At 39.2% G+C, this 12,892-nt stretch overlaps 1 protein-coding gene across 3 annotated transcripts in view; it reads left to right on the top strand.

Moving 5' to 3' along the window:
• LOC106875077 (E3 ubiquitin-protein ligase MARCHF5) overlaps nt 1-12,892 on the top strand; it is a 75,942-nt gene that overhangs the window by 50,458 nt on the left and 12,592 nt on the right. For all 3 annotated transcript variants that reach the window (XM_014923045.2, XM_014923042.2, XM_014923044.2), the window contains exon 4: nt 6,310-6,440. In XM_014923045.2, coding sequence (XP_014778531.1) covers nt 6,310-6,440 — 131 coding nt within the window. The remainder of the gene's footprint in view (nt 1-6,309; nt 6,441-12,892) is intronic.

Below are 12,892 nucleotides of genomic sequence, written 5' to 3' on the forward strand. Positions count from 1 at the left end.
TATGAGCCTGGTGTTGCCATCCGGTTTCACCAGTCCTCAGTCAAATCGTCCAACCCCTGCTAGCATGGAAAGCGGACGTTAAACGATGATGATGATGAATATATATATATATATATATATATATATATATATATATACTATTCCTTTGATCAAGGACACTTTTCTTGCTTTACATTCAGTGGAACCTAGAGTCTTACAGGAATAGATGGGACAATGAAAGAAATGTTTCATGGCCAGATTGCCATATTGCACTCCATATACATGTGACAGTATTGCTTCCAGTGAAGTAGTATACTTGAAATTGTGGATGCACTCAGTCAGCTGACTTCCTATTTTTCATGGATCAGATCTGAAAACGGAACTACAAAACAGCAATAACATTACTCATACACACACGCAATCATTCACTTCTGTATCTTTCACACGCTAAGTTATGACCCTTACTCCCCACTAAGTGATATATGTGTATATATATATATATATATATATATATAAAAACACACACACACACACATAGTAGCAGCTGTAGCACTATCCTCCACTTCTAGTTTCTTCCTATACACATCATCCGCAACACTGTCCTCCACCCCCCCTTCTCTTTTCATATACATCAGCAGCAGTAGCAGCCCTATCCTCCACTTTCCCCTCTTCCCTTCATATATAATCATCATGAGCAGCAACATCATTATCCTCCATTCCCCCTCTTCCCTTTGTATACATCAGCAGAAGAGCCATCCTGTGCTAGCTGCATAAATTAACCAACATGTCAAAATATTAATACAGTCTCCTTCTCCTCCCACTGTCATCACAGTGTTGCTAACAAGAATATCGATCAAACTTCCATCAGCTGCTGGTAGCTATGATATGGGCAGATGGGTGACACACACACACACACATACACATGCACCAGCACATGCCAATAGTCAGCCGACCTGCTTGAATGAGTCAGTGGAAGTGTGTGTATGTGCGTGTTTACATGTGCACGCGTATAGTAAATATACACAAATGCAAAACCTTTCTCTCTCTCACACGAACACACACTCTGAATAATAATCTGCTGATGATGATGATAATGATGTTACATTGGTTAAAATCAGTTGTGCAATAGAAGTTTATGAAAATACAATTTATGAAGTGAATTTTAAGGTTGCAGCTCCTTTTGCCAATGAATATTGTAAATATGGCTGGGAATGTAAGAAGAAACGAAGACAGAGACTGCTGATAAGGTCACAAAACAGCAACGAAGAGATAAAAGAGACAGATTAAATTAAATGATTAAACCAAAGAAATATAGAGTACATAATTATTTATGTAAATATGCACGCACACACAGACACACATATGTACGGATATATAGCCATGCTACGTACACTTAAATACAAAATATAGGTGAGGAAAGAACTGGAGAGGGTAAACAATAAAAAGATAGAAAAGTCATAGGATTCAACTGGTGAAAGACAAAAAAAAAAAACCATCCATTCTTGCAAAGGGAAAGGAGCTAGCAGGATTGGATATGAAGCCCAAGTGATATATAGCTAAGTCTATAGAAACACGTTAGATTGCTATGAAGAAATAATGGAGGAGGTGATATGGAGGGGTTGTTAAAAAGTAGGGACAGATAATAAAGAACATAAGCATTCATTGATACTGATAGATAGAGGCTTTTCAAGGATAAAGCTGATGTGTTTCTATTTATGTCTGTAGGTGTGAAAGGATCTGCCGGTACACTAAAATAGTCTGTTGGATTGAAATGAGATACCATGAATTTTCTGACTCTTTTCACACTTTTCTGGACATTGGCATGATGTGTTTGTGGAAGCAGTCCTCTATTTCCATTTCATTTTGCTTATGTAGATCTCATTTCAGAGCTTATGTGCAATGAAAATGGTGCAGTTGCAATTGTTAGTAATATGGAACTGAATTTTAAAGTCAGCCTTGACCTATCAGACAACTATGAGGATGATTGAAACCATACTCTAAAGATGTTCTGTATCCCTCACACTACCACTGCTGCTTCACAGCCACAGTTCCAATAAAGAACATTGCTTACAGTGATTGGAGAAAATTATCTACCATTATAAGCTGGCCAACTTTTACCCAACTCTGCAACATCATCATCATCATCATTGTTTAGCGTCTGTTTTCCATGCTGGCATGGGTCAAATGGTTTGACTGAGAACTGGCAGGCTAAGAGGCTTCACCAGGATCTAATCTGATTTGGATGCCTTTCCTAACACCAAGCGCTCCAAGAGTGTAGTGGGTGCTTTTTACATGTCACCAGCACAGGAGCCAGTCACGCAGCATCAGCCATGCTTGAATGATGCTTTTTATGTGCCATCGGCATGGGTGCCAGTCAGGTGGCACTGGCATCAGTCATGCTCAAATGGTGCACTTTTTATGTGCTAGTCAGGTGGCACTGGCCATTAGCCACGACTATGATTTCACTCTGTTCAAAGGGTCTTCACAAGCATGGCATGTTGCCCAACAATAGAAGGGTGCATCTAAATGGGCCAGTGATGCAACACTAGTATTGGCCACGACTAAAATCTCACTTGTCTCGCCGGACCTTCTCAAGCACGGCATATCTCCAAAGGTCTCAGTCACTTGTCATTACCTCTTTGAGGCCTAATGTTCGATGGTTTTGCTTTAACACCTCATCACATGTCTTCATGGGTCTACCTCTTCCACAGGTTCCCTCCACTGTTAGGGTGTGACACTTCTTCACACAGCTGTTCTCATCCTTGCACAACACATGACCATACCAGCACAGTCGTCTCTCTTGCACATGACATCTGATGCTTCTTATGTCTTACTTTGCTCTCAAGGCACTTACACTCTGTCATGTATGCACACTAACATTACGCATCCAGCAGAGCATACCAGTTTCATTTCTTTCAAGCCTACACATGTCTTCAGCAGTCACAGCCCATGTTTCACTGCCATGTAGCATGGCTGTTTGCACACAGGCATCATACAGTCTACCTTTCACTCTGAGCGAGAGCCCCTTTGTTACCAGCAGAGGTTGGAGCTCTCTGAACTTTGACCAGCCTATTCTTATTCTAGCAGCTGTGCTCTCGAAGCATGCACCCCTGCTACTGACTTGGTCACCTAGGTAACGGAAGCTATCAACTACTTCTGGTTTTATCCCCCTGGCATGTAATGGAATCTGTTTTCTGTACATTTTCGGTGCTTATTGCACTTGTGCATCTTCCGCACACAAAAACTATCTTCCCAGTTAACCTTCTTTTGATATTGCTGCATCTCTTATGTGTCCATAGCTTACACTGGGTACATTTTATTGACTTTCTATTTACGCCTTTTCTACAGATCAAGTAGAGCCATCAGCCTGAAGGGATTTGTGATTCGTCTGCCTTCCTACTTACTAAGATTGGTTTTTCCTAGTTTAACTTTAAGGGCCTTCAATCCTAAACCTTGCTTCCACACCTGAAACTTCTTCTCTAGTTGTGGTAGTGACTCAGCTGTCAGAGCAAAGTCATCAGCATAGAGGAGCTCCCAGGGACAGCTTGTCTTGAATTTCTCTGTTATTGCCTGGAGGAATATGGTGAACAAGAGGGGGCTGAGGACTGTGATTCTTGGTGAACCCCTGCTTCTACCTAGAATTTTTTGCTATACTCATAGCCAACCTTCACCTTACTGACAGCATCCCTGTACATAGCTTGTACAGCTCTCACCAAACACACATCTATCCCTAGTTTCTGCATTGACCACCAGATAAGGGGTCAGGGGACCCTGTCAAAGGATTTCTCCGTGTCAGCAAAACCAAGTACAGAGGTTTTTCTTTGGCTAGGAATTTCTCTTGCAACTATCTTACCAGAAATATAGCATCAGTGGTGCTTCTACCTGGCACAAACCCAAATTGCATCTCATCTAATCTAACTCCCTCCCAAATTAGTTGGGTTATGACCCTCTCTCTGACTTTCATCACCTGATCCAACAGTTATTAGAAATGCTAAGGATACCCTTCAGTGTCACAGTCAGCAAGCAGTTCTACCTCCTGCTCAGAAGATTCTTTTTGGTCCCTTACTAAAATAATTTTTTTATCAACTTCATATAATCCTCTTTTGCACTCAACTCCATTGCAAACTATCCTGCTCCATTCCATCAGGCTTACTCTACACTCATATATGCCAAGTGCTCTAGCATTTCTGGTTACTAGGCACCAGCCCTGACAAAGTTCCTTTTGTTACTCATAAACAGTGTACCCTAGCACTAACCTTTACTCTTCACCAAACTCTTCAAACTCTCTCTTTCAGAGATTTGTCCCATCTTTAGAAACATGCTTGTGTGTCCCATTCACAAGAAGGGATCTGATATCATCAATTATTGACCTATTGCTCTCACTTTCAACATCTTGAAGGTCATGGAGATCATCAATAACAACCATTGAATCCCTCTTCCAACTTAATGATCAACAGTATGGCTTTCATAAAGCCATATTTACTGAAAGCCTAAATCTCGGTTGCCCTCACCCTTGAAAATGTTGCTAACATTATTGTTGTTGCAAAGCATTTGACTGTACATGGTATATGAATTTCCTCTGTTCCTATGTGCTTCTTCCATTTCTTGTCTCTTGGATTGGAGGCTTCCTGTCAGATTGCATCATCATGACTAATGGAACTCTCTCTGATACACTGTTTCTCTCAAATATCAATTACTTACCAGTTATTACTTCCAACACTCATTCCTATGCATATGTTATCACCCTTCATTCCTTGATAACCTTTCATACCAAAGTGTCATCCATTTATAACCTAGACACCTCATGCTAAACTTGCACTACATGAACAGAAACCTCAGAAACATTTTCCAGCAACATCATGCCCATTTTCAGTTCTTCAACATTAAAAAAGCATACTCACAAGACATATAAAGAAAGCGGTCTTGTAAGCTATCTGAATATGATCAGTACTCAACTAGATTCCTCAAGGTCACTACAACTCCTACATCTCACCATCATTGTAGATTTGTCTTGGCCACAGCACATCCTTAACATAGAGAATGATAAAGATATATCTTCTTCTTCAGGGACAGAAAATACTGCAATCCCCAGCCACTACTTATCTTTTACAAAGGAAGTTAAAGTGAAGCTTGCAATGGAAAGAGTGGAAATGTGTTATATACAACATAACACACTAATTGCAGAAATATTAGATTACCGTAGCTTGTGTACACAGAAATAGGGTGCATCCTTTTCAATGATATACTTTAATTTCGAGCATGTTATTGGTCTTAATTCTTAAGTCTTTACTTATGCCCCCTCACAACCAAGCATAACATTTAATATGAGTATTGCAAACGTGGAACATTCTTGATCACATCCGAGTAAAGGCTATTTATCTAACAACTTTTGCTCACCAATGCTGCAGTTGTTTGTTCACTTTTGAATTATATCTTCCTTTCTTTTCTATCCTCATCAACTTATTCATATTTCCTCCAAGGATAGTATTTGCTAGAACTCCTATACTACCTTCATTTCTGCTGCACAATTACTACCCTGTAACAATTCAAATATCAACCTATGTCAATCTGTTGTAAATGCAAGCCATTTGATAATAGAAAGGGAAAAGTCAAGAAGGATGTACAGATTAGTTAGAGTAAAATGCAATAATTACTATTGAGCATTTACTCTTGCATTAAATTATGAGAGATTTTCAAAATGATAATGCTCGTATTTTCAAGTCTTACATTAGAAAAGATAGTTGTGTACAAATAATAAATTTACAGACTGTGCATAGAGAAGTCAGCAAAAATTGTGTCTAACTGACATTGAATCAATGATATAAGTTGACTAACTTACACTGACATACAAACATGAACAAATGGGATTTATTAATGCTGCTGTTAATTTTGCATGTATATGCTTTTTGTGTTTGTATGGCATAGAAGAGATTTTTAAAAGAATAAATGCAAGGCAGAGCTAAGTCATCCTTAATGAAACTCAGGAAATGAAAAATAGACTAACCCTTTAGCATTCAGATTTTTCTCTCAAATGTAAAGCTTATTTATATTGTTTTAAATTAATCATGCATTTTCTTGTAGCTTTGAGAGTTCAATAATGTGATTGTTGCTTTTTGAAATGACAGATCTGGCTGGTTTGAATATAGAACAGATAAAATATTTGGGCTGGATATGGCCAGTTTAAATGCTAAAGGGTTAAACCTTCATATATTTATTCATTTTACTGTATCGTGAGTTGACAAGAGATTTGAACCACAGAATTGTCATTTTTAAATTTTATCAATTCCCTTTTTAGCTACAATTCTAATCTTTGTTTTTCTTTCACTACAGGTCGTCTTGTATATATAATGGACATGACAGACAAAGTCATCTATAAGATGTGTCCATTCTTGGCTGGAGGTATATTTATAGGCTCAGTCTATTGGATGGCTGTTACATATGGGGCTGTTACTGTGATGCAGGTATGTTTATAGCTTGGTTCAATTATTTCAATTTCACATTGTCTTATGCAATGTACTCTTGGTCTTCAGCTTTACTTTTAAAAAGAAATATTTTGTATATACCTGTCTGAGTGTGTGTGTATATACATGCACACACATGCTCACACACGTTCACACATTCATGGATTCCAAAGACAGAAAATTTGAAGACTATCAATCAGTTTAGAATAATCTTGCTGCCCAGTGTTGAAGTGAAATATTCTTTAGTATTGTTGCTTGGTGCCTGACAGCTACATTCTGAAGAACATAAACATTTAATGCTCTGGTTCAGAAAGTTATTAGGCTATGTGGATCACTAGTTGGAGAGGCTTTGAACAGGCACCATGTTATTTCAAAACGGTTCAGAAACCTCATTCTGGGCTACTAAACAGCTTCACTCTGAGGGTTTCTGCTGCTTCTAAATTAGAATGTCACAAGCCTGAGAAGGGTATCACCACTGGAGGTGTCACTTGCATCTTCCTTTTGTGCTTACTATCAATAAGCTGGGGAAGTTGAGTGTAGTTCAGTACAGGAGACCATCCACCATGTCTAGTGTCCAGCTTCCATTAGGGCTTTTATATCAATGACCTAACTAACAATATGTCATGGGGAAAGAGGTAGGGCAAGAGGATCCTGAAGGGCTTTGAGGAACTGATAAAGTGGGCTCACTTGAATTATAAACCATTTAAATCCAGATCTCTTGAGCTGAAGAAAGGCAGAGTCAGCAAATTCAGCTTCTTATTTGCTAGCATACAGAAACCATCCATCACTGAGAAACCAGTGAAGAGGTTGGGATAAGTGTTTGATTGCAATCTGAAAGGCTGGTTAGCCACAGTTGATATGTTAGGCCTGGTAAGTAAGAGCTGAGATCAAGACAGGACAGAACTGGAGAGCAGCTAAGGCTGTTGAGGCTGAGAGTTGTGGTTAAGGTATAGGGTGTTGGTTGCTGTGGTGCCTTGTGGAATGAGTGGCTGCAGTGCCTTGTGGAATGGTTGGCTTTAAGTAGCAGCATAACGCTTTGCTATAACAAAGCTCATTGAAAGAACAAGAAGGTGCTAGCATTATCTGAAGAGAAATGAGTTAGTGTTAAGATGCAGAAAGAAGGATCCTGGTTATGATGAGCAGTAGCACATGGAGTTTCATGATCTGGATTTTTAAGAGTGGAATTTCATCAAACACTGATACCTCACAGTATGAATTTCATTCATTCCATGACCAAGCTCGTTTTACAATTTACTCGTTCTACAAATCAATTTTCATCATTGAAATTAACTAAAATATAATCAATCTGTTTCAGTCCCACCAAACCACTCGAAATTAATTTTTTTATGGGTTTTAAAACGGAAAAGGTATAGTTACAAGTAAATTGTCAATTATAAAAAAGAGAATGCAAAAGAAATATGTAAACTGGATTTATTAACTGAATTACCTTAAAGATGGGATGATTTGTGTGCGAGGAAGACAATAGAGCAGAGAGGAGAAGGATTACTGTTGGGAAGGAGAATCTCCTTCCATTAAGACTTCAGGAAGAACAATTTCTGACGTTTTCTCTCTCACTTCGCTTAATTTAGGCTTTTTGGACACACTTTCTTCTCTTTTTACACTTTCAGATTGTTTCATTAGAAATATATCAAGAGAAGTTTGCTTTTTCCTGCCTTTCAAAATGTTGCGTAAATGCATCAGAGCAGTGTCATTAAATTAAGCAGTTGCATGACCTGTAGATACCTTTTCAGGATGATGATTATCTACAAATTCAGAAACATACTGCCACTTTGCCAACACTACCTTTATGTCAATTGTAGAGATAGCATTCTCTGCTACACTGTCCGCTTCTAGGGAACCAATCTCTTCCACCGCATCCAAATGCTGCTGCTCCTGAAGCTGCAGGAGTTCATCAGCTCCTCTGAGTGTTTCTCAACAAGATTGTTAATGTCTCCATCATCAACTTTAAGGCCCATGGACTTGCCAAGAAACACTATCTCCTCGACTACAGGTGTCTCAGACTCAAACCCCTCGAAGTCTCTTTAGGATATGCTGTCAGGCCACAGTTTTCTCCATGCAAAATTCAGCGTTCTCATTCCACCCTGACGGGCCATATTGATGATTTTCAGGTAGTTTACAATGTTGCAGTGCTCCTTCCAAAACTCATGAAGGGTTAGATTTGTATTTTCGGTGACTTCAAATCACTGACGAAACAGGTGTTTGTTGTACAATTTCTTAAAATCGGAAATAACCTGTTGGTGCATGGGCTACAAGATGGGGGTGGTGTTATGTGAAAGGTACAGAACTTTTATAAATTTGAATTCATCCAGGATATCATCTTCAAGGATTGTTGAGGATGAAGAGGGTCTTGAGAGGAAGATCTTTTTCACTGCTGGTCTGAAGACAAGGTTGATCCACTTGGAGAAGAATTGCCTGGTGACCCAGGCTTTAATATTTGCCCTCCATATGACCTGTAGCTTCTCCATCAGGATTTTGAGTGACTTGAATGCTTGTAGGTTTTCGGAATGGTAGAAAAAGAGTGGCTTAATCTTCAAGTTTCCACTTGCATTGATACAAAGGGTGAGAGCCTATCTTACATAGTCTTATAGCCTGGCATTTTCTTTTCCTCTGCAATTATGTAGGTTCTTCTGGGCATTTTTTTTCAAAAAAGGCCAATTTCATCACAGTTGAATACCTGTTGTACGATGTACCCCTTAGCTGTGATGAGCTGATGGAATTCATGCATGAAATCTTCAGCTGCCTTTTGTGTCAGAACCTCGCTGCTTCTCCATACCTGATGACGCTATAAACACCAGCCGCGACTAGCCTTAAATGCGTCTGCTGATGTCACCACCATCAATGTTCCAGGGTTGTGCTTCAGGAGATCCCCATGCAGCGCTTGTGTCTTCTTGCAGATGATGGTCTCCGTAATCGTATCCCCTGCATGTTACTTCAGGAGAAGCAATTTTTCCATCCTTTCATGGATAGATGTGCATTGCTCAGAGAGCCTGGAGACACCCACTGCTGTTGTAATGGTCTTGATCTCGTCTTTTTTCTTCAGGATGGTGCAGATTGTCAACCTGCTTTGGTCGTATTGATGTGCTATGTCCACTACAAGCATTCCTCTCTTGTGTGTATCTATGATTTCATTCTTCAATTCTGTCATGATTAGCTTTTTCTTCTCAGCACCGTCCTTTGCACTAACCTTCTTAGGACCCATGGCTAACACAACTAATTATTATAAAATAATAGCAGCAAATGCACGAAACTAGACAAAAACACAAGGAAAAACACAACAAGATAAACATATGAACTGAGCGAGCGGAGACTGCGCTTGTTGGGAGAGCAAGTGTGTGTTCAGTGCTGCCTCACTGTCGCTTGTAAGAAACTCGCAAGACAAAAATTTGCATGAGCGTCAGCTTGTACTGTGAGGTTCTACTGTATATAATTCTTGATTCAGGCAGCCTACAACTTTTTACCAACCTCCACTTTCCCACCCTACAGTCATCTACATATTTTGTGATAAACCTACAGGTTTATCATACTGCTGCTCTCCTCCTTTCCTGTGCTGGCACTTATCTCCTCGAACCATTCCTATTCTTTCACTTTAACCCTCTCTGTACTGATATTTACCATCAACCACACCTCCACTTTAGTCCTATTCATTACATTAATCTCTTCACCCATCTCTAACAATCCATCCTGCTACTCTCATACTCTAATGAAGGCATGTGGCTTAGTGGTTAGGGTATATGGCTCATGACTGAAAGGTTGTGAATTCAATTCCCAGCGGCATATTGTGTCCTCCTTCAGCAGACACTTTATTTCACATTGCTCCAATCCACTCAGCTGATAAAAATGAGTAGTACCTGTATTACAAAGGGCCAGCCTTGTCACGTTCTGTAGCATGCTGAATCTCCTAGAGAACTGTGTTAAGGATACATGTGTCTTTCACAAGCAGGTTGTTTCACTGATTGGCTTCCACTGTCATCATAACTGACTGTGCCAGTAATTAACTCATCCACCCCACTTTCCAATTCTTTGTCCATATTCTTTCCTACACACACCTTGTATCTTGATAGTACCCTCTGACTCTCATTATCAACATCATTGTCTTCTTTCCAGCTTATATAATATGGGGTAGCTATGTATCTCCTTTATAATAAGAGATCTGTGTCTGTCTCTCTATCATACTTTAGCCTCTCAAATACCACATCCTTCTCTATACCTCCACTCAGTTGATGGTCTTTGCTTTTCCTTGCAAATTACTTGATGACCTCACTAGTGCCAGTGCCACAAAAAGAAGCACCCAGTACACACTGTGAAGTAATTGGTGTTAGGAAGATGATCCAGCCATAGAAACTTTGTCAAAACAGACATTGTTGAAGGCAGTCCTCTAACTCGTTGGTTTCTGTTCCACCCGTGCCATAATGACAATCAAATAGGAATAGAATATAAAAACAAACAAAAGCAAATAGAGAATGACAATAATGATAATAAGATAAAAAATAATGAACACAAATGGAAGATACAGTAAACACAAGTTGTAAGGAAAGATGAAAATAGAGTTCTGGTCATAGTAATATTAGTAGTAGTAATAATGGTAATATCAACAATAATTATAAAGAGCACTCAGAGAGCACAAACCTCCACCAACGTCCTCTCAACAATTGGCCAGAGATGATTTTTAAAATGAGAATATCTAAAATATATTCTACTGCTCTTACAAACAAGAATACTAAAAATGAACCAGACCACTCTCAAAATTTAAGTAAAAAAAGCCGCAAAAATAATTCAGAATCCTTGTCCAGTACCTGATCGAACCCAATGGTAGTCATGGAATGTGAAGGTGGGTGTGCGGGCCATGTTTGTAATGCGGTGTGTGTCTCATCTGCAGTGGGAACAGGGACAGTTTTCTCTATGAAGGCTTTTTTTTAGTCTATTCACTGATATAGTGTCTTTATGACCATTAAGGTCTATAGTGAAAAATTTATCCATGCGTGAAAGAAAACAGAAAGGACCTGCATACAATATTGTTAACAGAGATTTAACAACATCGTTGCACACAAAAACACGAGTCCAAGAAGTAAAGCTTCCTTCAAGGCAGAGCCTGAAATGCAATTTTCAAGTAGGTAAGAGGTTTTAAACAGGAGCAATATATTCAAAATTGGTAAAACTAAAAATTGTGAAGAATAAATAAAATTTATTATTGTTACTGAATATGTTAGTGTTATTTAATTTCTGAATGGTTTTGCTGCCATTTATTTATGTAGTTTGATTTCTTTATCCATCAGTTTCTACTAAGATAGAAACATAAGTAAAATCAATAACAGAGAAACAAAAATAAAACTTTGGAAACAGCAACACTGCCATGACTTATGTGGAAACCATGAGTGTGCTTTCAAGGGAGATAATCAGAGAAAGATTTGAGAGTCAACTTAAGATTGTAATACTTCATGTAAAGTAAATACAACAAATAATCCAGAACCCTTGTCCGGTACCTGATTGATCCCCAAATCTAATTAGTTTGTACAAGTCACGGGGCCAAACATCCCTGACAGTTTCATCCGAATCCATCCAGTGGTTCTTGAGATATCTTGTCCACAGACAAACGAACAAACAAACACAACTGAAAACAACACCTCCACCTTCGCTAAGGCAGAGGTAATAATCCTTTCTGCTATAGGCACAAGGCCTGAAATTTGTGGGAAGTGGGTAAGTTGATCACATCAACCTCAGCATATGACTAGTAGTTAATTTATTGTCCCTGAAAGACAGGTGAAATGCTGCTAAGTATTTTGCCCAACGTGCTAATGATTTTGCCAGCTCGCCGCCTTATTATTATTGATAATATTAATAATAATAATGGTTTCAGATTTTGGCACAAGGCCAGCAAGTTCAGGGATGGGACTAGTTGATTACATCAGCCCCAATGCTCAACTCAAACATATTTTTATTGACTCAAGAAGAATGAAAGGTAAAGTTGACTTGGGTGGAATTTGAACTTGGAATATAAAGATGGATGAAATGCTGTTAAGCATTTTGCCTGTCATGCTAATGATTCTGCCGGTTTGCTGCCTTAATAATCATCATCATCATCATCGTTTAACGTCCGCTTTCCATGGGTTGGACAGTTTGACTGAAGACTGGTGAACCAGATGGCTACACCAGGCTCCAATCTGATTTGACATAGTTTCTACAGCTGGATGCCCTTCCTAACACCAACCACTCCGAGAGTGTAGTGGGTGCTTTTACGTGCCACCGGCATGAAGCCAGGCAGCTGGTGCTCTGGCAACGATCACGCTTGGACAGTGCTCTTAGTGAGTTACTGGTACTGGTACTGGTGCCATCACGATTTCGCTTTCGCTTGCCCCAACAGGTCTTCACAAGCCGAGTTTAGTGTTCAATGAAGACGTTGGCATGGGTACCAGTCTACAAATTTAGTTCGATTT

The sequence above is a fragment of the Octopus bimaculoides genome, chromosome 14 (genome assembly GCF_001194135.2).
Source record: "Octopus bimaculoides isolate UCB-OBI-ISO-001 chromosome 14, ASM119413v2, whole genome shotgun sequence".
Lineage (NCBI taxonomy): Eukaryota > Metazoa > Mollusca > Cephalopoda > Octopoda > Octopodidae > Octopus > Octopus bimaculoides.